General features: G+C 35.6%; 1 protein-coding gene across 1 annotated transcript in view; it reads right to left on the bottom strand.

Moving 5' to 3' along the window:
* The window catches only part of RGS22 (regulator of G protein signaling 22), a 104,810-nt gene that overhangs the window by 15,777 nt on the left and 62,730 nt on the right, over positions 1 to 26,303 (bottom strand). Inside the window, exons 12-18 of the mRNA XM_077748218.1 lie at positions 13,867 to 14,061; positions 11,415 to 11,507; positions 9,089 to 9,261; positions 7,994 to 8,156; positions 5,666 to 5,824; positions 3,261 to 3,329; positions 605 to 766 (exon numbers count right to left, since the gene is read on the bottom strand). Of these exons, the coding sequence (XP_077604344.1) occupies positions 605 to 766; positions 3,261 to 3,329; positions 5,666 to 5,824; positions 7,994 to 8,156; positions 9,089 to 9,261; positions 11,415 to 11,507; positions 13,867 to 14,061 (1,014 nt within the window). The remainder of the gene's footprint in view (positions 1 to 604; positions 767 to 3,260; positions 3,330 to 5,665; positions 5,825 to 7,993; positions 8,157 to 9,088; positions 9,262 to 11,414; positions 11,508 to 13,866; positions 14,062 to 26,303) is intronic.

The raw sequence follows: 26,303 nt of genomic DNA, 5'->3' as shown, positions 1-26,303 counted from the left end.
GTAGGCTCCAAGCCCAGAGTGGAGCCTGATATGGGGCTCGATTCCATGACCATGAGAACATGACCTGAGCCAAAATCAAGATTCTGACACTCAACCAACTGAGCCATCCAAGAACTCTGTGGTCATTCTTTCTAATAGAAAAGCTCCTCTCATCTCTGTTGGTTTCTTTATCAATAATTCACTATCTTTGATTACCATTGCTAGAAATATGGTTGGGAGGAATTCTGGTAAAGAAGTCTTGGTTTAAGTACTGAATATGGATATCTTCAAGAAAAAATGTCTATAGTACATTTATAGAGAAGTAGTTTGCAAAGATGTAATTAAAACTCTTTTGAGGAAGGTTCTCAGTAAGTCATAATATGTGTGAATACCTTGAAAAATCTAATTCTATCATTTCAGGGCTCACTCTTACTCTTCATCATATAATAATAAATGTATCTAACATAGAACAATAAACACCTCAATATTTACATATTGGTATGAAGATGACACAATTGGGATATCTTATACAAATCTTGTCCATAAAGTTACAGTTAAGAATCTGATGTGTTAATGTATTTCCTCCACAAAAAGAGGTGGTTTTCTCCAACTTCCAATATCATACCTTATATTTTTGTACTTCTTGCCAGAAGAGTACCCCGTTTTCCAATAAATCTCCTTTTAGAGCCACAAACCATTGAAACTGTCTTGCAGTAACTGGATTCAATAATGCTTTACGAAAAGCCAGGATTTCACAAGATGAAGATATCCACTTACTTTCCACAGGCTGACCATAACAGAGAATACAGAAAATTAACTGTGTTCTTTTTTTTTTTTTATTTTTTTTTATTTTTAATAGTTTATTGTCAAATTAGTTTCCACATAACACTCAGTACCGTGTTCTTAAAAGTAATAATAAAGTCATTTATTAGGCTAAACATTACCAACTTCAACCTCCTTTACTTTGGGCTGTTGAAATTTATGGCAGGAATACAATAGAATTTGGCAACTTTTACCCTCTGTTCTCCCCTTCTCTCCTTTATATTTTTATGGCATCAGGTTTTTTGAGGTGGAGAGAAAAATAAATTGGATGATTCCAATTTGAACACAAAAGGAGTAATTAATTCTGCCTGGAGGAGCAAAAGCTTTGCAGAAGGATCTTGAGGATGACATCTGAATTGGAAACTGAAAAATAAAGTTGTTTTATTGTTTAAGGATGTTAAGGGTCATTACACTTTAGGACTAAGGTGAAAAACTAAATTTTAGTGCATTGTGTGAGTTCTGTGCTTAAACAGAAAAATATAATCATAATGTTACAATTATATATTGTTACATTATGTATTTTACAATTACATATATAGTATATGTGTATCATATATAATATATAATGCATCACATACGTAATACATGTGTTATATATTAATATATAACTCTCCTACCTTTTAAGGAGTAAAAAGCACTTGCACATTTAAGATATTTTTTCAAAACCTTAAAAAAATTACTAAATCCTGTGAATTTAGACAAGAAATTAATTGTGGAGCATCCATCTAGAAAAAAATAATGTTTTCAGGTGACACATCTTTATATTATTTTAATAAAAATTGTTATTAATACTTCATAACACAAATCATTAATACATTATTTTTAATAATAAACTTCTGCCTGAGGATTTACTTTACATAACAAAAAGCCAGAAAGACCCATAGTGTTTTAGTAATGCTTAAAGGTATTACTTAGTTTATATCTTCACTATAATTTTGAAATACTCTTAAAATTCTGAGCATTTTAGATCATATATCTATCCCTCTTTAGCCTCCTAGATTAAAAACATAAGACATAGATTTTGTTGAATTTACTGAATAGTAATTGTTTTACTGGGTAAGTTTTATTGAAGTTCTCTAAATCTGACTTTAGCCTACCACCATGCAAAGAAGCATCATTCCAACAAGGTTTTAAATAAATTTAGGAATTATAATAACAATCAGTCAAAGCACCATGATAAATATATCCAATACTGACAAGGCATAAAATAAGTTTCTTGAAACAAATCATAGGCACCCATCAGTGTGTTTAAGAGAGTTATGTGAAAACCACTATGGGAACACAAAAGGAGTAATTAATTCTGCCCGGAGGAGCAAAAGCTTTGCAGAAGGATCCTGAGGATGACATCTGAATTGGAAACTGAAAAATAAAGGCAACACCAGGCAGTCTAGAATAGCAGTGCCTTAACCCAGGTAGAGCGATTAGATGTCTAACACTGTTTTAGTGAGGCACACGTCGTGTTCTCTGGTCAAAAAGTTAAGGCCCTCAGCATATGTTCCGTATTAAAATTACAGCCCTATAAATAGGAACAATTATGTATTAGACTGGGTTGTTTATTTAAAACCCACTCAGCAAATAATGTTTTAAGACCTGCCTCTTAAGATAGTAAAACTTAAGTAATTTAACTAAAACCTGTAATTTAACTAAGCAGAAAGTAACATAATATATAATGCACAATAATATGAAATATAAGCCCTTTCTACTCAGTATTTCAATAAAAAATATAGCAAAGGACAGACATAAGAATGGTTTATTCCCTTTTAAGAGGAAAATACAGAAAAAGAGCATCCTAACAGATACATATAATTCTCTAATAGTCAAATAAAATTTTATGTTAGTTAGTTTGTAGGGGGTCACCTGGGTCTACATTCCAGCAAGATCTGAGGAAGGATGAATACACATAAATTTGTAGGTTCAAAAAGAAGACTGTTTATCATGCTTGTTAAGTAGCAAATAGGCACTTTCTAGTAAGGTATCATAGTCTAGTGGTTTAAATAATCACCAAAACGATAGTTATCTTAATTCTTCTAAAGCCAAAATGTAATTTCCAACAAAGAGCACAACATAAGGTAATTTAACTTGGTAATTCTGCTGCACACATCATCTCATTCTTTTTGTGTGACCCAGTCTCAGTAATAAATAAGCTACCATAGGCTGGAATGAACAGCTTGTCTCAATAAATCCATCACAAGCAAGATAAACAAAAATACACATTTATCATCCAATACTTAAAGCATGCTTCTATGGTTCTGCAGTTCAAGAGGGCTTTAAGAAGGCGGCTCTGGTAGAATCATACTTTCCCCCAGAATCCATCAGCCAATTAAATAGCATCAGTGGTCAGTTGGTGGCTTAGAAAGCAGGGTCTATGACGAGGGTCTCTTTGAACAAGTCGGGGGGTAGAAATAATACTTTGACAGAGCAGAAGTTGCAAGAAGAAGAATATAACAAACATTACTTGCCTTCCAGACCCCAATTTTCCTTTCATGTTTCTGTAGTAAGAGTTCCTCAGCTACATCTCTCATCTGTACCTAGAAGCAAAACCAATTATTTTTTCCCAGTTATCCAGAGTGTCTCCATTTTTATCATCGTTTACTAATTTAAGAGCTTTTAAAAATGAGGTAAAGGTCAGTATGGATAAGAGATGGTGCAGTTTAGGAGAAAGAGGATCTGATTTAGCAAAGGAACCCCTTCCTAGGTGCCTGGGTGAGTCACTCAAATTCTCTGAACAGTTTCCCCATCTGCAAAGTGAAGATAATAATACCTAAGTGCATCGCCCCAAATGTGAATAAAAGTTTCACTTTGGGTTACATGGAAATTGAAGCTGGAGAGACAATGAGGACTTCCTAGATTTTTGTGCTATTTTTCTAGCCACAGCTAATTTTAGAACACAAAAGTTATTCAAGACATGGAGGAAATACAGTTAGATATTTCTTGAGGGTATTGCCTGTTCACATTATTTTCTCCTGGGAACCACTCTGCCAAATCTGTGCTATGTGAATGTACCTCCCTGTACACAGCAGATAGACCCAGGCACTGACCTAGAGAGACCAGGTCCTGGATCATGGCTTCTGAGTCTTTTTTATAGTCACAGCTGTCCGGGAACTTTTGTTGGATTTCCAGGGCTGTCCCGGCCCCTGGCTTTTTTAGAGCTTGGGTGCCAATTCTTCCCCTTCGTGTGTGAGATGTTCCAGCACTATTTTAGGATAAATTTTCTCCCGTCTCTTTTGCCTTTGGCTTAAGGTTGCTAGAATCAGTTTATGTTGTTGGCCACCCAAAGAATGCTAACTCAGGAAATGGCCATAAGTTATAATAAAGTTATTATGGCAAACATAGTGAGAAAATGTGGTAAATAATATTAGTGAGCCAAACCCTGAAGGAAGGAAATGAGGAAATATGAGTTGTCCCAAAGCTTATTTCCAGGAACTTTTTCCCTAACACAAGACAGCTCTTCTATAAATTCTATGCTCCCAGTTGTATTGTGTTTTCCATAACTTAAGGTGCTCAGAAGACTAAGGATATTTCCAGATAATAAGGCTCCAAGTATTTGAAAAATTGAATATGGGGGTGATTTCTTTTTTATGTTTACTTATTTATTTTTGAGAGGGTGGGGAGAGATGAGAGAAAGAGAGAGATGGAGAGGGAGAATCACAAGCAGACTCCATGCCCAGCATGGAGCCCCATATGGGGCTCAATCACATGACTGCAAGATGATGACCTGAGCTGATACCAAGAGTTGAATGCTCTGGCTGACCCACCCAGGCACTCCGAGGGCAGTTTTTTAAGATTCCTTCTGATCAATACTAACGGTATGTGTTTTGCATACTACAGTCCAAAATCACATGCCCCTTGTGTTAATTTATACAGATCAGGTTTGCCTGTTTTAGGTGTGATAATGACAATTTAAATAACCAAAGTAACATGTGCTTTTTTTATAAAGTAAAAACAAAGTAAAAGTAAAAAAAAAAACACCCCACTTTACAAAGCAAAAAGTAAAAACCTTCTTACTTCCCCAAACCATTCCCAGGAGGCAGATCCTTTTAGATCTTTTTTCATAAACACAAACATAGGTAGATAGATAAGTAGGCAGATAGAAAGGCAGATAGATAAAAAGAAAGAAAAAGAAATACATAAATAGACAGACACAGAGATATAAGTACATGTAATGGATCATCTTCTATGTACTGTTCTGCATCTTACTTATTTCACTCAGTGAATAACATCTATCATATCAGTACATGGAAATCTCATTTTTATACTCCCATTTTATATAGAAATCTGCATAGTACAGAATTATCATAATTCATTTATTTGTTCCCCCTTATATATCCTTGCCCATTTATATGAGGACTTAATAATAATAATATAACTATATTAATAACTAATATCTGAGTGTTTGCTGTGTGCCAGGTACCATGCTAAGAAACTAAACATAATTATTTCATCTTCACAACTATCTCATGAAGCAATTGCTCTTATTAACCCCAATTATTTCTCAAATGAGGAAACTAAGATTATAAAACTTGAAGTTGTAGGGGTGCCTGGCTGACCTAGTCAGTAGAACATGATCTTATTGATGATCTTGATCTTGATCTTATTGTCATGAGTTCGAGCCCCACCTTGAGTATAGAGATTACTTAAAATTAGAATAGCATAGCATAGCATAGAATGGAATAAATTAAACCTACTTTAAAAAGCAAACCTTAAAGTTGTACAATTAAGAATGAGGCTAAAACTTAGGAAGGCTGACTCTATGATCTTAACCATTATGCCAGTGAAGTACAATGGCTGGGTTGACAGGTATACACATTTGATGTTTTTAGAGGTATTGTCAATTGCTACCCAAAGATTACAATCACTCACATACCTTTATTTTCTGACGTGCTGCAAACTGTTCACTTGCAAGAAATAATGGCAACCATACATTTTCTAGCTTATTTAGTACATGCTTCTGAATTTCAATTAGAACACGTGCATCAAGCTGGTCATGGAGCATCTTTCCCCAGCCACCACTTAAATTCATTATCTAAGAAGATAAAAAATGAAACAGAAACTGCAATTGTATGTTTTAGTGAAGAAACACTAAAGGTCATTAATTTATGAATCCACCCCCAAACCATCTGCCGAGCAGCCGAAAAACAGCACCATTTTCATTTTCCGTAAGATTATCTCCTGGCTATACCGTATATACTAAAGACTGATAACTCCCCTGACATCAAACAGAAAATTGTGGTTTGTGTGATGGTTCTTGTAGATGTCTGATTTTGCTCACGATATATTTCAGACAACACAGGAGTGGGATTTTTATCCTGTGTGACCACAAACAATGCCATCTTTTCCCCGTGGCCTCAGTATCTTCAAATTGAAATGAGGGTATTTATTAGTCTGTGAGTTTTCTAAGTGCTCTTCCAGGTCTAATATTCTATGAATCTATGATTCTGTTCCAAATTGACTAATTTGAGAAAGCATTTTCTTTTGTGCATGAGGAAAATGGGGCATGAATTAGTTAGGAGACAACCTCCACTCAGATATTACCAACATGTACAAACAAACATTGGATTGGAGATGGTGGTAGCAGTGCAGGGCTGCCCCAACACCTTGGAAGAGGAAGAGGCAGCAGGAAGGAGAGAAAGATCAGGTTATACAGACAACAGTCTCTGACCTGCACAGGCAGCACAATTGCAAAACACAATTTCTTTGTGGCCCAAATCTCCCTTCTGCATAAGTACTGCTTTCAACAAGCTACGGATGGCCATTTTCTGCTATAAATAGTTATTTTTTTCTTTTCTTTTTTTTTTTTTAATAGTTATTTTTTCTATTTGTTTCTGTGTACACAGCCCTCAGACCTCCTGGACCCCTTAATGAAAACAATGACCTCCTTCTTTGTTCCTTTTTGCTTAATAAAATCTATCAAATCCCACTAATAAAAGTATTTTTAACATAAAAATAAAAGAGAAACCCTCTTGGACATCTTTTAGTAATACTGATTCTATATAAAAAAGGAAGAAAAAAGAAAAAGAAAAGATGACTTTGCTAATCAAAGAGGAAACGTGGCCACCCAGTGGAAATTAGGGCTAGCAAGACCTACACAAATGTAATGTGATGAGGATATCCTTAGGCATAAAGTAAGTAAATAAAAATAAAGCAAAAGATGAGGAAGAAAGTCCACCGGCGAAACTCCTCTGTAGTCTACACAGTGATGGATAACCTTCTCCACTGAATTTTAAATTCTCAGCATCTTATACCATGGAGGATTCACACAGTAGCATCATATACCATGAAACCTCACACAATGTATCACAAGCCAAACAGAAAAGAAATGCCTCCATGTGTTTATTTCAATACTTGTGCTTATGGAGATACTCAACTACATTTGCCAACGTATACCAGATTTGTATCTCAGGGAACTAACAGCAAGGCATTTTTGTCAAGGTTGATTAACTTCAGATTCCCTTCTCCCCCTTATTCCCAAAAACTTTTGCTTATTTTCCCCCCAAAGGACCTAGCTTTTTAATCTGGTATGCCCTACTGTGAACACGTCCGAATTTTTCTTACATTTACTGAATTTAGCATTAATTTGAGATATGTACTTCATAAATATATGCCACTAGGATATGCATCCTTTTAAATTACCAAAATAAAGATATCAAATGTTATACATTTGATCTCCAGGTAGTAACATAGTACCAGTGAACTTCAAATTAATTATAACACTTAATTCTTTATATTTCAAAAGCATAAAACTTGAGCCATATTTCATGTGATCAAAGTGTTATATGGATACTCAGTCCCACTGCTGAATCTCAATCTGACATTTTTGCCATAAATAATGGCACCAGAGAGTATGCTAAAGACATATAGCAAGAATTACAATAATAATATAGTAGATAATGACACCATATATCACAGGCACTCATATCTGAATGAATGTGTAAATGGATGAATAAGGTATTTTTATTCTATAATTACTTTTTAAAATAGCACAGTTTTTATAGTATATAATGCTTGAGTGAATTTTAAAGGCCTTTAATTTGTTGGTAATTATAAATAACTTAAAAAGTAAGATATCCAAAGTGTCTAACATATGAATCATAAAAGCAAAAGACAAAAATGATGAATTTTAGATTGCTGGCAAAAAGAAATAAATTACTGGTTTTCATACTTCAACAAAGAAAATATGTTTACATGTTGATACCTGGTCCTGCTGATATAGAGAAGCTGGACTTTGGGGGCCAAAGAAATATTTTTTATTAAGGTACTTGTTTTTAATATATATAGATTTTGCTTCCCTTTGCTTTCGGTCTCCATAAACTATTCTTCGGAACTGCTCAATGTCTGTCCAGCACATAAGATCCACACTAAAATGAAAACAAAACCAAAGTACAGCCCTTATTTTTTTTCTCTCAATTTTACTAACCACCAAACAAGTTTTTGTTCTGACAGAACTTAGAAAGTGATTGTCTTGACTAGTTAGCAGAGCCAATTAGATCATGAAACTAATGAGTTCAATGTTATTAGGTCTCATCCTAGCTAAATATATGAATGAACACAGGCATACGGGGATCAGAAAATCATCTACCACCATTATGGGTAGGGTCTCAGAGTTCCTTCATTACTGATAGATTAGTATTGTTGATATCTAATCTGGGAAAATCTTCACCCAACGCATGTCTATTTGGCAACGTGCTAAATTTAAAACAATTCTCAACATTAAGAAAGGAAACTATATATGTGAAATTTGGCTCCCAGGTATAAACATTTTCTCTTAACTTGGGAGAAAATTACTGGAAAAATACATGATGAATATTTCAGTTTATAGTAGATAAATACGGCATAAGTTTCCAAGATTCTGTGCAAAACTACAATGTTTATGTATTAATAAAAATTATGAAGTATTACAGTAATTTCAATCGCTTAGAAAAATATGAAAATATGAAAGGTACACTTTTTAAGAAAGACTAATTAAAGCACCTGTCTAGAAAAATACAAAAGAAAGAAATAGTAGAAAAGTGAAAGAATTAAATATATTGGTGTCTTAATTTATCCAATGCTGAAACTATTAAAATCTTGTCCAGTGACTTAAAATAACATTTGGGAGGTTGCTATTATCAAAATGCACTCCCAAACAAAAAGTTACCTATACAGATTTCAGATAGGTATGCTCATCACTTTTTACTGTCATGGATAAAATCTAGTACCAAATCACTTTTATATGTTGAATGAAAGTAAGTAGCTTAGAAAAATGGTGTTTTAAGAGAGAAATACATTTCTAAATGGTTATTTTCCTTACCTTGAAGAATGAGCTTCAAGAAACTGACGGAAATGTTCAAACTCCAGTTTGTTATTAAGCAGATCATTAAAACTGAAGTGCCTATATTCTTCAGGAACATTATTCCAGTATTCTGTTTTTTTACAGGCATCAGGAAGTGGTGAAATACCAGTTCCAACCTCATAAGTAGTGTCCTAGTGAAATAATACTTTCCATTAAAAAAATCTCTTAAATACAACAAATTATTTTCCAAATTTAAAAATAGAAACTGAAATAAAGGTGGACTATTAGGCCAACACCATCTAACAATTCAATGGTGAAATTAGATAAAGAATCTAGAATCTGGCTGTAACTCGCAACAAATTCTATTCTTCTGTTCCTTTCTCTTCCATTCTCTTCTTTCCAGGAACATTTAGAAAACATTTACTATATATTTACTTATAAAATATTAATTTTATTATTTTTCTTAGTATAAAAGTCATACATCTTTTGTAATAAGAAAGCAAAAGCATACATAATACTACCATTCAAAGATAACAACTGATAACATTTGTAAATACAAATCTTCTAGTCATTTTTGCATACACACACGTGGCTCATTAAAAACGAAGATAGGACCATACAACCGTGTATAGTGTTGTAACGTGGTTCTTTTTCTTAACAATACATTATGGATACAAAGTGTTCTTTTATTTATAACAGTTTTGAAAGTTATAGAGTAATGCAAAATATTTTTCTAATAGTACGTTCTTTAAATGTAACCTTTTCATATAAAAGTTAATTATTAGGAATTTTTAAAAATTTTTTAATGTTTTATTTATTTCTAGGAGAGACAGAGAGAGACAGCGTGAGCAGGGGAGGGTCAGAGAGAGAGGGAGTCACAGACTCTGAAACAGGCTCCAGGCTCTGGGCTGGCAGTCAGCACAGAGCCCAACGCGGGGCTCGAACCCACAAACCGCGAGATCATGACCTAAGCGAAAGTCGGACGCTTAACCGACTAAGCCACCCAGGCGCCCCAATTATTAGGAATTTTTAAGACCTGATGTTTTGCAAACAGTTTATAAGCTGTATATAAGGGCAAAGAGCTAGAGAGGCTTATTCTTTGAAAAACCTTTCCTCTCCTTATATAATTCATTTATCTCTCTGTTTCTTTTTGAAAAGCATCAGACCATGAGAGAAACTACCAATATTTAAAAAATCAATTACCAATGAAGAGAAGGATTTTGGGAAGTATTATACATTTTAGTTCATAAAGTTTAAAAAGCAACTTAAAATACAATGAAAATGCTACATTTTAGTTCATGAAGTTTAAAATACAAACTTAAAATACAACCTTATGAGTGTTTTCATTCATAAACTTTAAAATAATAATAAAATGCACTACCTTTTGGGGTTTTATGTAGCCTTTCCAAGATATTAATTAGAAGTTTCTCAAATAAAGAAATTTGTGTTAAAAAGGCAACTATGATAAAGGTTACATTTAAAAACCACTCTACTATTTGTGTAAAATTTTATTGTAAAAGACTAAAAATTGCAGATAGGTACAAAGGAGAGAGTAAAAATATCACCTGAAACCTTACTGCTCAGAGCTAACCATCTGTAACATTTGGTGAAATCTCAGATATTTCTAGATATCCCTCTTTGCACACATGTACACATGTAGAAATACACATATAATTTTAGATAAACAGGATTATAATAATATCAGTGTTTTTGGTTCTTTATATTTTTATATAATAATGTGTCCTAGGCATTTTTCACATCAATAAAATATGAACTGTCATCTTTATGCAGGTACATACATTTAATTTTAGGACTTTCAGAATCTATCATGGTTTATGTAGGCAATCCAAAAATCTCAAACTTATCAACCAAAATAAGACTTTAATATCCTAATCAATCCTATGATCTTTTTACTGACTACCCCAAATCCTTCCCATCTTTTTTCCTTTATTATTTTGCCTATTGCTGTCACATAAAAGTTCCTTTTCTGTTTGGAAAACTCAATTAAACTTTTTTTTTTTTTAATTGACAACAAACAGAGCTGCTGGCATACAGAAAGCGATCAGAAATGTGCACAGGAATAATGTGGTTTAAAGGCTCTTAACTAAGGCAGGCATCTGCTTTGTCTTTTGGCTTTGTTGTTAAATGTGTCAATAAAAAGTGATACCTGTCAAATGCAGCAAGTTAGGTGAAGAAGTAGCAGAAAAATGGAAGTGCCTATCCCTTACTTGACCAGAACACGATCTCCTCAATATACGATCTTCCGCCCCTTGCCAATATACACATTGTGGTGATCCTTCCCAGGATAAAAAGTTTGTTTTTTCTAAGTAGAGAGTTGTCTTACCTCAGCTTTCTTGGAAAATGTCTCTTTATGCAAAGCCTGTAGCTTTCTGAAGTATGTGGAGTCTAGCTGTCGAGTTTCTTCCACCAGCTCCACCTAATAAAACAATAATAAAGCTTGTAACATCAATAGAATGTGCATTATGAAAAAGTGGGGAAAGAATGCACGACTTGCAATAACAGTGGACTAAAAAACGAATACACTTGCCAATGAAGTAAATTAGTCTGGAGGCAAAGGCAGGAAAACCAACATAAAAATAGCTACAACATATTCAGACTTTGCGTGCATGCGATAAAATATTTCTGTGTAATGATATAGTGACACTAGAGATCGTTCCTCCTTTCTGGTCACCACACGTGAACTGACAAACACTGCACACCTGTTGGGTCACATTTACATTTTCTATTCATTATAACAGGATAATAGTCATGAAGGCAGGCATTGCTAGCTTTCAGGACCAAATAATCCACAGTAGAACAAGAAGTGACCAGGCTCCATTATTACTAGTCTGCAAGCTAAGGTTCTGTTGCTGTAGCAATAGAGGAGAGTCATTTATCAAATTAACCTCACGGTAGGTCTCATCCTACAGAGTGTGCACTGCACTGTATTATATAGTCAGAACAAGTTCGTTCTCCATTTCTCTTCCAGGGAAAAGTCAGTTTGGCGGACGGAGAACTTTCTATATTTAATACCTAGCTTTGGTAGTCACCTTGATTATCTTTTTTGCCAAACAGCCTACATAATCCAGTCAGGTGAACTTTTACAGATGTCCTCCGGTCTGCATTTAAGGACATTTTAAATTTCTTATTAAAAAGAGTGTATGGGGCACCTGAGTGGCTCAGTTGGCTAAGTGTCTGACTTTGGCTCAGGTCATGATCTCATAGTGTGTGGGTTTGAGCCCCGCATGGGGCTCTGTGCTGACAGTGAGGAGCCTGGTTGGGAGTCTCACTCTCCCTACCCCTCCCCAACTCATGTCTCTCTCTAAATAAACTTAAAAAAAAAAAAAAGAGTGTACAGTTTGTCCCACATATTTATAAGAATCGTTACCAATGCCAAAAACTTTTTGGTTTAGTGCAGTTAGTTTTAATGCTAAATCTTTTTTTTTTTTTTTTTAACATCTCAGGATCTATCTCAGGTCCATCTTCCTCTACACCAGACACTGTATTTAAAATAATGACCGGAGGGGCACGTGGATGGCACAGTCAAAGTTAAGTGTCTGACTCTTAATCTCAGCTCAGGTCATGATTTCTCAGTTTGTGAGTTCGAAAACCACATCAGGCTCTGCACTGGTGATGCCTGCTTAGGATCCTGTTCTCCTTCTCCTTGCCTCTATGCCGCTTGTGCTATCTCTCTCTCTCTCTCAAAATAAATAAACTTAAAAATTTTTTAAATAAAAAATAAAATGACAGGAGATAATTTTTAAAATTTCATATGATATCCTAATTTTTCTAGTGTAATAGATGTATTTTAGTAGTAAAAAAGATGTAACACTAATTTTTCAGAACAAAGAGAAATCAGGAATGAAAATTTAATTGTTTTGGTCATTGAATTTAGTAAGCCATAGAACTGCTTAGTCAAATCCAATAAGGTAATTCTATCTGAGGTGTTTTGGTATTAATTTTATCTTAATTTACTTAACCTATTCTTTCTGGTAGAAGATACGATTAAAAAGTTGTTGAGGAGACATGAACAAAGAATAGCAATACGACAGCAGCAGAGTTCTACTGGAAATGACCTCATGTACAGGGTACATGCATCAACTTAATATAAAAGATACCTATTAATGGGTGTGATCTGTGGTTTAAAATAAATATTTAAAGAAATGTCCTCCACTGATCAATAAGAATAGTGAAAACATTCAGGCACTGAGACTTAAAATGACTTCTGCTGGAATTTAAAAAGATGTGTTAATACTTTTTATCTAATCAAGCAGTCTGATCAGATGACCATCTGGGGATACCTTAAAATAGCAACACTGAAGTTGGAAAATGTGTTTTCCACAATACTATGAAACATTTCTATTTTCCATGGGTGCGATATTTACTATAACCCATCCAGTATAAAATTAAGGGGGCTTTTTCCATGAATCAAAATCAAGGTCACTGCTGAGAAATGGCAAGGGACAAAGCCAGTAACATTACTATGGCATATTTTTTGGTTCACAGGAAACCAAACTCAGATTTCTCTCTGCCGACATATTTGTATGGAGAACTAAAAAATGATAAAGATTTTAGACTTCTGTTAGGACACAATAGAGAAACTGGCAAAAAAAAAAAAAAAAAAGTTAACAAATACTTTCCCTGCTCTGATATTGAGACTGTCAAATCTTAATTAACTCTGAGTCCCTGGTCCACGTAAGACCTTTCTCAGTTTTTCCCTTGTGAATTAATAATGCTGCTTATGATCAGTTTTGTAGTAAACCTGAACGCCTCACAGTTTCTTAGTGCCACGATACCTTTCTAAAAGCAACTTGGTCTAATTTTACCATCTCTGTCCAGGGCTCAAGAAGGAGGAGAAGGATATATTCTTCTGCTGTGTCAAAAAGGTCTTCAAATGGTGGCTGTATTCTCATATAAATTTCTTTTTTCTTCTCCTGTTGGAGTCCAATGTCAAGAGTGGCCGAAGGAGCAATGTATGTGGCAAAAAGATACTAAGGGAGAAGGGGGAGAAAGGAGAGGATGTTGGGAGAAACCATAATGGTTAGCGGGTTCCTCAGCAAAGGCATTTTAAAAGGGTAAGAGAAGAGAAACAAGCCCAAGTTATTTTTTTTCCTTGAAAAAAAGCATAAAACTATATAAGTCAAAGCAATCTGTTTATTCAAAAGATTTTTCTTTCCTTTTCCTATTTCCTATTAATTAATGGTAATTAATCAATTTGCCAGTGGATCTTACACAAGAGTATATCATTTAGATAGCCAATACTTTTTATCAGATTACTACTTTGTATTATTATGATTGATTCCAGGTTATATGTCTCCTTTTCCCCTTACATTCACAATATTTCTAACACATTAGTGCTACTTTCCAAAATGGTTTGAAATGCCCTTTTGGACGCAAGAGGCAAGAAACAAGGGCTGAAAAATTGTCTATCGGTCTTCCAGTATAGGGACACAACAAACTACCTGTCCTACCCAAATGAGTTGTAGGCTTCTTAAGACTGTTGCTAAGTACCCCTTTATGCCGTAAAATTATCTCCACCTGGTGTCAAATGCTGTGGAAGAGATACGAGAAGGAAGTAAGAATGAATAGAAAGATACACATGGAATTTCCACCTTCCTAGAAAACTCATTAATATCTATTCCATTCTACTCACTTTTCTTTTCTCTAAATAACAGCTATTTACATCTCAGAAGTAATTTAATAACATTTTATTTTTTAACGTTACATACTGAATATGTCATACCCTGCATATTAGATTTAAATGTAGTTTTACTAACAATGTCAAATTAATTGCATGTAATTTAATTTATTACTTAATTTTTGGTTCTGATAATGTCAAGATTCAACCCAGGCAATAGATCAGAGAGAGAGAGAGAGAGAGAGAGAGATTCATACTAAATACTAAATAATAGTCTTACATAAAATAATCTTTTAAAAGTTTTAAAGGGTTCACACTAATAACAAGCATTTACTGAATATCCACTACATTTTAGACACTGGTTAGGTGCTACGTATGCAAAGATTAATGATTAAGACCCAATACCTGCTCTGAAGGACCGATTGGTGGTGACATGGAGATGAAAATCAGTAGTTGCGATACAGTGTAAGTACTACCATAGAAGTATGCATGGCAGATAAGAACATCAACGATTGCTTGTCCATTCTGTTTGAACTCACACCCCATTAATCACCTTTTAAATGTCACAATCAAATACCAATTCTTCTGTTATTTTCCTAAACCTTGCTGTTTTGCCATTCCATACCATTGCATATATTGTTCCATCAATCTTGGATATTCACCTTGCCGTGTGCACCTTGTCCACTTGATAAACCCTGATTTATTCTTTAAACACCAACATAGATTTTTCCCCCTCCAAGAAGCCTTCACTCACACCCTCCACCCAAGATCATTTTCTACTGCTATGCCTACCACACCATAATGCAGTTATGTATTATGTATCTTCTCTTCTAGAATGAAGATCTTGAGGGCAAATACCACAGCTTTTCCTTTTGTCATTCTCCAATTCCTAGAACTGTTCTTGGCAGAGAGTAGATGCTGTAAATGCTTATTGAATTGCACTAAATCCATAGAAAAGACTCATTTGTATCTTGGAATGGGAAAGAAAAAGGTTCAGAAAACTTTCCAAGAAAAGATAAGCTTCTCTTATCCTTAATCCTTCAGGGGAATCTTTAAAGATGAGTTGGAGTCAATCAGGCAAGCAAAGGGAGTCGATGAGAAAGATGGTTTAATAAGGAAAATATGGGCCAAGGCATTAAGGCTTAGGGAGGCTTATAACCTATGGAGAGATTCTAGACTCCAAGTGGATAACACTGGCCAATGGAAAGAGGTAGAATAAGAGAGGATACTATAAAGGGAGGCAGGAGCCAAGGCATGGATATGACCTTTTGTCCCTTGGTAAGGAATTTTTACCTAAAGATATATAATGAGGGCTCTCTGAGGAGTGACATCATTGGTTATGAATCTTAGAAATAAATTACCATGGCATCAGGAAAGAGAAACAGTTTGAACATGTCAAGATTTGAGGTAGTTTGGAAATTATTTCAATAGCCAGATAAGAAATGATATGCCACCTTCATCTCTTGCTTACTTTTTGCAAAAGCCTCTTAACTAGTCTTCAAAGGTTCCTCTTTGCTTTCTTAGTGTTCTCTTATGAATGCAAATAGAGAAGTCTGTTTGCCTATCACTCTTCTGCTCAACTCTTCAGTGACTTCTCATCTCTCACAGAGTAACAGTCAAAGTCCTTATAACTACCTATAACTGGAGTTTTTGAAAGTTTCTCATTACTGAGGAGACAATGATTATAGTTCAGGATCTGCTAGCAGGGGAGCCTCTGTAAATACCCTAGGGTCCCCAAACACCCTAAGAACAGGACTAGATGAGGTACAGATTCTAGCCTCAAGTCTTTAAAGTGCCAAACAAAAATAAATGCTAACCTGCAATTTTGTACTCAGCAAAAATATCCTGATAAAATGAAAACAAAGATGTCATAAATCAATAAACAGAAGCAGACAATTCATCACCAGCAGACCTGTACTATGCATGTAAAATAAACAAAAGCAAGAGCAGGATGGAATAGAGAGCAATAGAATTGCATAAATATGTAAGTAAATATCAATAAATGTTTATTGTAAAACATAATAACAATGAATAAGGTCAGAGGAAATAGTAAAAGAGCCTAAGAAAGAAAGGTCAGAATTGAACAGGCAGGTTAAGATACAATTGAAATGACCTACCATAAGGCCTACTACAGGATAGTAATACAATATGCAAGGCAGAGTTTCAAAGAACTAGAGTAAATGGGGCTCCTGGCTGGCTTAGTTGGTAAAGCACTCGACTCTTGATCTCAGGGTCATGAGTTCAAGCCCCACGCTGGGTGTAGAGCTTACTAAAAAGAGTAAAGCTAAGGGAGAAGGACATGTAGAGAGCAGTTAAAAGGGAGTACTATAAAGTTCAATACATAATAAGTCACTCAATCAATAAATATTTGCTAAATGGATGAATGGAAGACTAGTGGCCTCAACTGAAATGATGACCTGAAAGGGGAATTTTCAGAGTCAAAAAATTTAAAACTCAAGTAGTTCTAACTTGTGATGAATTCCAACATATGGAAGAAATGGAAGATACTAGAAGAAATGGAGATAGACAATGGAATTGGGTAAGTTAAAAAACACTGTAGCATATATGTTATAAGGGTTACTTGTGTGAATATTGAGAAAGCTTCATATGATAAAAAGGTAGAGAGAAATTTCATGAGTCATGCACTGAAGCTTTATAAAAATGTAAAGAGAGCTTAAAAGATCTTTAGACAGCATTAATGAGGTTTAGGAGAGGGGAAGTTAGTAGATGGAGCAGACTTAAAACTTTTTGAAGTATTAAAAGATGAGACTTGAACAGCAACAGGGAACTTCTCTTTATTCCTAAGTGTTGTGAAATGTGAGAGAAGGGGCATCTTGAAGAGACATTTTGGGTGTTCCATTTACTTAGGCGATTCATGGGTTTGAAACTTCCTTCCCTAAAACAAAGGTACATAGTCCATTGGGCAGAATAGTCCAATTTGAACCACACTCTTACCAAATGATGATATGATATTTAAAATGAAATCTGCTTTCCATGCACATAATTTTTTTTGTAACTTTGAGAGTTATATATTTTTTAAACTTTTTATTTGAATTCCAGTTAGTTAACATACAGTATTAGTTTCAGGTATACAATATAGGGATGCAACACTTACATACAATACCCAGTGCTCATTACAAGGAGTAAACTCCTTAATTACCTAGTTCACCCATCCCCTCACCCATCTCCTCTTTGGTAACCACCAGTTTGTTCTCTTTAGTTACAAGTTTGTTTCTTAGTGTGCCTCTATTTTTTCCCTATGCTTGTTTGTTTTGTTTCTTTAATTCCTCACATGAGTGAAATCATAAGATATTTATCTTTCTCTGACTGACTTAGCATAATACTCTCTAGCTCCAACCACATCGTTGCACATAGCAAGATTTCATTCTTTTTAATGGCCAAATAATATTTCATTGTGAATATGTACCACATTTTCTTCATCCATTCATTAGTTGATGGACACTTTGGCTGTAGAAAAATAACCTATAAATCTAAATAGTCTAAGAAGTTAGGTTTGTATCAGATTCACATCTATTCTTAAACATTTTCTAAGTTAGAGGTTATAAAAGTGCACTAATTAAAATGTCATACTAAGGCAAATTTAAAGACTAAAATAGTCAAATTAACATGAAAAATGTCTCTAGAATTTGCCTCAATAATTTCAAATTTACCTCAAAGGAGAAGAAATTTCACTCCCCAAACCACTTAAGTTAAAAACCAATGGTTAGGGAGTGCCTGGGTGGTTCAGTCGGTTAAGTGTTCAATTTTGGCTCAGGTCATGATCTCATGGTTCATGGGTTTGAGCCCCACATCAGGCTCTGTGCTGACAGCTCAGGGTCTGGAGCCTGCTTCAGATTCTGTTTCCCTCAGTTTTTTGCCCCTCCCCCTCTCTCCCTCTCTCTTAAAATAAATAATAAACATTTTTTAAAAAATTTTAAAAACCCAGTGGTCAGGTTTTATTTGGACAGGAATGGCTTCTAATGGCAAAAATAAAGCAACTGCGTAGTCACTGTGTCAGCTACATTGAAAGTATAGTCTAAAGAAACATTTGACATGCCACATACCAAACTCTTTGTGTAGAAATCAGGATGGTTTCTTTGATTTAAAAACATAACAACAGTGAAGACGGTAAAGCACAAAAGAAGTTGGTGATGACTAGAGTAACACTAATAGAAATGACAGTCACCTTCTGGTGCACACCTGAATCTATTCTTTCCCCTTTCTCTCCGAATCTTGCTTTCACTCTGCTTGTCTTTTTTTTTTTTCTCCTGTTTGTCTTTTAAGATTTTCTGCTACCCACAGTCTCATGAGAGACTCTAAATACTACTTACATTGTCTACCATTATACCTTGGTGGACATTGCATGATGTCATGGTAAAGCCAGATTGTTGCATGTAACTATATCCAATTGGCTTGGGCTTTTACCTTCTGAAATTTTGCTTTATGCTTTTCTTCAGAATGAGTGCCACTTCACTTTACCACTCATTATATTAATAGCACAACTTCCTCTCTCTGATCATTGCTCTTCACCCTTTCACCAAACCTCTCACCAAAGTTTTATTTACCTTCAGCCCAATCTGCAGCTGCTTCCTATCCTTCAAATGAATTGTGCACCACCTGTTTTCTCTTACTTTCTTATACAGTCAGGTCTGAAGCCTGTCCATCATTTCAACTACACTCTTAAAACATCCTTAATTCTTCCCATCTTGATCTTCTGGCCTATCAAGGACCAATTCTGAGTCAGCTGAATCAATTCATTTTCCCAACTCTATCCTCAAGCTCCCAATAAAAACTATGACAACTGGCTCCATTATAAATAGACTTAAAAAGAACCTCAGCTGTGATTGCAAAGCTTGGTGACTTCTTGCTTATTTCTAACCAAATCTTATCTCCCCACTTCTAAGCCTTGCCATCCTCCATAAAGCTCCCAACTCTATCCTTATGCTTTTTCACTTTCGGAAAATTTATCTTCCACTTAACTGGGAAAAAAAACTCTGGTATGAATGTCTTCAACTTTCTTCTCAAGAGCTTTCTTCCAAATATTTTTCTTTCTCTGATGTTTCAAAGGAGGACTCCTCTCCAAGACTAAACCATTCATGTGTGGTCTTGATGCCATTCTCCCCATAACATTGCAACATTGATTATATCCTTAGCGCTGTCCTTAGTTTACTTTTCCATTGATTCGATCTTCTTCCTTATGCTACAAAGGTGTTCAAGAGAGGTGTCTCTCCCATTGTAAAATAAGTTTCTTGACTGTTTTGTCCACAAACTATCACCCTTCTCTCTTTCTTGTCTCTACAAATCTTCATACTCCCTTTCCACCCACTTCAATCTACTGCAATCTGGTTTTCATGCCAGTAAAAGTGATCTCTAAGATCACTGGCAACCATACGAACACCAATTCAATCGCTTCTCTCCTTAATCTTCATCATATTTGATTCCTTTTGCAGTTTTAACATTGTTGATTACCCTCTCTTTGACTCTCTCCTCTGCCTTCAACACTGTCTCCTGATTCCTGCCTATTTCCACTCTCAGACTCCTTTGATGATTCCTTTTCCTCTACCCCCTTAAAGGAAAGCATTCATTAAAATTCTATGTTCCAATCTGTTTTTTAAACTTTCTTTTAATGTTTTATTTTTTAAAGTTTATTTCTTTATTTTGAGAGAGAGAGCACACGTGTGTGCATGAATGTGAGAAGGGCAGAAAGAGAAGGAAATAGATAATTCCACGCAGGCTCTTCACTGACAGTGTGGAGCCTGACATGGCTCCACAAATTCATAAACTGTGAGATCATGATTTGAGCCGAAATCAAGAGTCAGATACTTAACCGACTGAGCAACCCAGGTGTCCCTATGTTCAACTATATTTTCTGCTCAGTTCGCATTCTTTCAGTTTCTCACACATGCCAGGCACCCTCTCACAAGACTTTCACATGATGCCCTCTATACTTACCCTCTTCCCACCTTTTGCTGGGCTTCAATTCATCCTAAAGGACTCAGTCTTCCTTGACTCCTGATCTGGCTTTAGTATCATGCTTATGTGCTCCTAGGGGGCCCTATACTTGTAAGTTTCTCCCACTGGATCATAAAGTCTATGAAAACAGATTGGGTCTACTTTATTACTGTATTCCTAGCATCTAGCATAATGCTAAATTTAGGATGAACGAGTGGATGAATGAAAGACTTTGTCTTTTCCCAAAGACTTAACAGTTAACTATATATGCAGAAGAAACCCATATATGTATAGCTTCAGACCTGATTTCTTTCCTGAACTAAAATCTTTGCTTCTAGTTGCTAACTTGTTATTGCTAACATGGATAGCCTGTAGACCCTCAAACTCAATGACTCAATAATACAACAAATTATTGTTTCAGAGCCTCCCAAGTCTCTCCCTTCCGTCTGTATATCCAGTTTTCATGAATAACATACTAATCACAGCACAATCTTTGACTCTCTCACTTTCCTTGCCTCCTTCTTCAAATTCAAGTCCTATGAATGTAACTTTTTACATTGAGACAAAGAGAAGCTGTTAAGAACAAGTATAAAAATACGAGGAGGAAATAAGAGGTAGCAGTTCCATTCCAACAAGAAACAAAATAAAATTCAGACTTCTGGCCAAGTTCCGTGAGACTCTTTCCAGACTATTGTCTACTACCTTCTTTCCTGACCTCACACTTTTACTTTGCTCTATGAGACCACAGGGGTCAATACCTATTTTTGTTGTTGTTGTTCTACTATTTTTGTCCAGTTTTACTGAGAAATAATTGGCATACAGCATTGTACAAGTTTAAAGTATATGACATACTATGACTTACATACCACAGTAAGTTTACATATAGATACAAAAAGAAAAAGAAAAAAATCACTTTCCTTGTGAAGAGTACTCAGTATCTACTCTCCTAATAACTTGTGTATACACTACACAGCAATGTTAACTATAGTCATCACTACCACACAGCAATGATAACCATAGCCATCACATTGCACATTATATCCCAAGTACTTATTTATCTTACAACTAGAAGTTTGTAGCTTTTGACCATCTTCATTAATCTGCCCCTCCACCCAACCCCTGCCTCTAGTAACTACAAATCTGATTTCTTTTCGATGGGTTTAGTTTTCTGCATATTATTTAACTGCATATTCCATAGTCACAAGGTGCTATAATTAGGATAGCCATATGACTCCATTCTGGTGTAAGCCTATTATCCTAGCATAATTATTAACAATTTCCCTTTCACTCTGAAAAGAATCCTGGCTTAGGTAATAAATTATATGTTCTCCCTATATTTAACGAACAGTAATTAGATTAGACTATAAAATTTCTTTCAAACAAGAATCCTAAAAATTCTCACATATATTTAGAGCTAAAAATAAAGGAAAGAAAGGCAGAAAATATTCCTTGTTACAAAACACACATTTGCCTAATTGCAATCATATGAATTGAATGAATAGCTGTTATCAAAGCCAAAATCCCAAATATTTTATTTAGAACTTGGATTGAAGCTTCATAGACTTCTGTGTTAAGACTAAATGCATTAGGGACACCTAGCCAGCTCAGTAGGAGAGCATGTGACTCTTGATCTTGGGGTCATGAGTTCAAGCCCCACATTGGGTGTAGAGATTACTAAAAAAAATTTTTTTTAAGAATACATTAAATGAAAATCTTAACAGAAATTTAAAAATCTTCCCCCTCTCTATTGCACTTAAAATTAGATACTTGTTTGCCTTCTCTCCTTTTGGGAGGGGAGAGGTCTTCTTCACTGACAGTTTATGGGAACATTGTTTATTAGACCTAAGTAATTTCTCTTTGTTCAAGTATCAGCTCCCACTATGATAACCAGCATCAGCATAATCATTAAGAGTTTATACTTCTCCCACCTCCCTGAGTCTTTACTAGTCTTATTACAAAATTACAGAACTAGAAAGATTAGAAAGGGGCTTGAAAAGTCATCCTTTCCAAAGTGTCCCAAGAACACATTGTGCACATTTATTGTCTTCTTTTGAGGCTCACCCTCTGATCTCTCTGCTCCCAGAATGTTAGGGACAAAAGCGGTTAAGGGGATAAGAAGGAAAAAATGGATTTAATTGTCAATTCTTTATTAGGCCACTCTGTAAATTTATAGTACATTCAACTGAATTATGCTATTAAAATCTGACAATATCTTTCTAATGTGTGTTTCTAATAATCTAGGGACAATGTTTAAGTTGACTGACAAATGACTATATAACAAATACAAGGGATGTAATCATATATATGAGACAAAGTTAAAAGGCTAAAATCAATTAAAAACACCTTTAAACTCTGTATAAAGCTCTGTGTAAAGCTGATGAAGATAATTTTTAAGTTGATATGAATCAACTTTAAAAAGGAAATATAAGGATTGTGCTATGTGATAGCTAAATAATATAATCTAATTATGGTTTACAAACATTGCTTAAGTATCCTAGGTCGTTTGCTTTGGTATTGGCCATGCGGTTCTTCCTTTCTAACCACTGAGTAAATAACAATGTTGCTAACGTTGGAGAAGAAAATGCTCCCTTCATCTCCCAGTCAGCTACTCTGATTCACACATTAAAGCAGAGATTCCCTCACGCACAGCTGCGGCAGACATGATTCCAATTTAAACATTAACCTATGATGCTTTAACAACCCCACAGGCAAGTTTTTGAAGAGGGACACAAGCACTGCCTGTCTGTGATCAGACTGCCTGGCACCGCACACGGCGCGGCTCTAAAGCCCATCTCTCCTGGAGACGCTCAAAGGTTATGCAATCAGGAAACGCACGCTGGGCGGCTTGCCAGCCGCTCTACACCTGTGCCTGTGACTCACTTTCTTGGCCCCCGTATCAGATGGGGAGGGGGAAGCAATGCCTCCCCTTAAAAAGATCCCCTACAGTCTTGAAACTCTGGGAATTAATTTTCTTATTTAACTAAACTCCCATGACCATAGGATAGTTAACAAGACCATCAAGAGAGAAAAAAAAAAAGGTAGGATGGATACGGTGGAGACAGGAGGAAGAGCAGAATTGGAAAGCGGAATGGAGAAACAAATTGGGAGAAAAGAAGACAGAGAGAGATGGAAAGAGAGGACATTTTGACAATTGTTTTGTTTTGTTTTGTTTTAAATTTTTAGCGTTTATTTATTTTTGAGAGACAGAGAGAGACAGAGCATGAGCGGGGGAGGGGCAGAGAGAGAAGGAGACACAGAATCTGAAGCAGGCTCCAGGCTCTGAGCTCTGAGCTGTCAGCACATAGCCAATGCGGGGTTTGAACCCACGGACCGCGTGATCGTGACCTGCGTCGAAGTGGGACAGTAACCGACTGAGCCACCCAGGCGCCCCTTGTTTTGTTTTGCTTTCTGAAGGATGGCAAAGTGACAAACAATATTTCACCCAAATTATTTTCTGTACAGTTTGTTGCCATTACAAGAAAAAAACATAAAAATGTTTGGGTGCTTGCTCCTTCAAGGAAACGTCTGATGCTTCATTAATTAGAGTCAATATCCTCTACATGACGAGTGCATTGCACGACACAGGAGATGGCTCAAAATGTGCCATTTCCCATTGTGATTTATATATTTTGCAACCTTAAGGTACTTTTTCATATAATATTTCAGCATTGCCACTTAATAGTTTTCAAAATCATTTTAAAACTATTATAAGTATATTCTTGGATGAAAGCAGATTCCAATCTCCTTACAAATATATCATAATGCATTTCATTTCAGGCTTAGTTTTCCCACACTTTATTCATTCTCATAGACCCTGGAATGTATTGGTATTTTCTTACTGCATCCTAAAGCCTAGAAAAAAAACATACCTGAGAAAGGAGAATTGTGGGTTTACTGAATTTATCCTTGTTTTTTTAACAGTGTCAAAAGCAAAAAAGAGAAGAATTTCCACAACTGTCTGTGCTATTTGGCTTTCTCACTGCAGCAAAGACAAAAATGATGACAGCTATGGGGTTAGATTCCAATTATCATGCTGCAGAAGCACCCAGAAAAGTATTCTCACTGTGCCAAAGGTGAGCATTGTCTTTGGGAAAGCATCTTTTTCATAATAGAGGCCATTTGATGAGTTTCAGCCTGACACTCATCTGAGTTCCAATGAAAACAAGAAAAATTTCTGGGTAGCCTTAAAAGGCAAAGTCAAGAATAATACCAAATGTTGTAGCACATGTGTTGATTTGTTATGTTATATTTCAGCTGTTAGTTATGTTAATGGAACGGTTTCACGTACTTGGTTTTGATGTATTTATTTTAATGCTCATGTGTATGTATCTTTCTGTGATTGCTTGGTAACACTGAGTGCATGATGTTCTGCTGTCACCACCAGGCCAGGACTGGAAGTAAGAAAGAAAAACGTAAAACTTAACTTCAGAACTGTATGACTTAAAGTGAGTCCCACAGCACACCAGGGACAAGATGTGCCAGGGCCTATATGCTGTGAGATCTTAATACTAAATGATAGGACATCTAGCACAGCATTTCAACAGTTTTACTAAAACCGGGGACATTTAAAAAGTGGACTTTCAGGGCACCTGGTGGCTCAGTCAGTCGAATGTCTGGCTTTTGGTTTCAGCTCAGGTCCTGATCTCAAGGTTCATGAGTTGGAGCCTGTCAGGCTCTGCACTAACACTGCATATCTGTTATTAACAGGGAATTCTCTCGTTCTCCCTCTCTCTCTGCTCCTGTTCCCCTCACTCGCTCTCAAAAAATAAACTTTTTAAAAAGTAGACTTTCAATATAACTTATTAAAGTATGCTAAATGTTAGGAGAAAACATTTATGCTTCAGCATTTGGTGTCATTAGCAAAGTCCGTTTTTCTTAGACTCCTTACCCCCACTGCAATGGTGAAAGAAGGAATTCTAATAGTGTAACTAGTAAGCTGTAGGAAGATATGTATCTTTCACATTCTTCTAGTAATTGCCTGAGATGCCCACCAAGAGCACAGGAAACATAAAGCTGTCTGCTGCTATTTCCTTCTACTTACTGGGAGGCAGCTTTAGGGTTCTGCCAGATGGGCTGATAAGGTGATATCAACAAAGACCTAGCTGCCTCCCTAGGGAGAAGACATATCCCATAAAACCCATGACACTATTTCAAACACTCTAAAGACTTTTTTGGCTACTGAAATACAGTTTTTTTTTTTCCCATAAGCTCCTTCTTTCTATTTATAATACATAAACTGTGCAGGACCTGGAGATTCTGGAGCAAAGGTGATGGGCCTTCTTTGGTAGGTGTAAGCAAGGGGTTCCTAAGCAATCTCTAAATGATGGGAGAAAAATAAAGGTGGAGGGTAGTTGTCTGCAGCTCTAACATTTTTTAAGCAGAGAAACTTAAAATAGAAAGGATCAGAGTGAATCTCTTGTCATCTCTTCTCCTCTGTCTTAAACAATGGTCCACTGTAACCACCTCATACCAGCTCACCAATTCATGAATTTTCAGGGATTATGTACGCAGGTTGTTAAATGTAGTTATCATCAAGAACTAAGTTATGTAAATCTACAATACAATTATACTGAAAACAAAGATCATGAATACTCAAAATTCATCACTTCCTAATGACTTTACTGTCTTATTATCACCCATGCT

This window comes from Crocuta crocuta, unplaced genomic scaffold (assembly GCF_008692635.1).
Source record: "Crocuta crocuta isolate KB4526 unplaced genomic scaffold, BGI_CrCroc_1.0 scaffold39, whole genome shotgun sequence".
Lineage (NCBI taxonomy): Eukaryota > Metazoa > Chordata > Mammalia > Carnivora > Hyaenidae > Crocuta > Crocuta crocuta.
The sequence above is the reverse complement of the archived record's forward strand: the minus strand, read 5'-3'. Positions and strand labels throughout refer to the sequence as shown.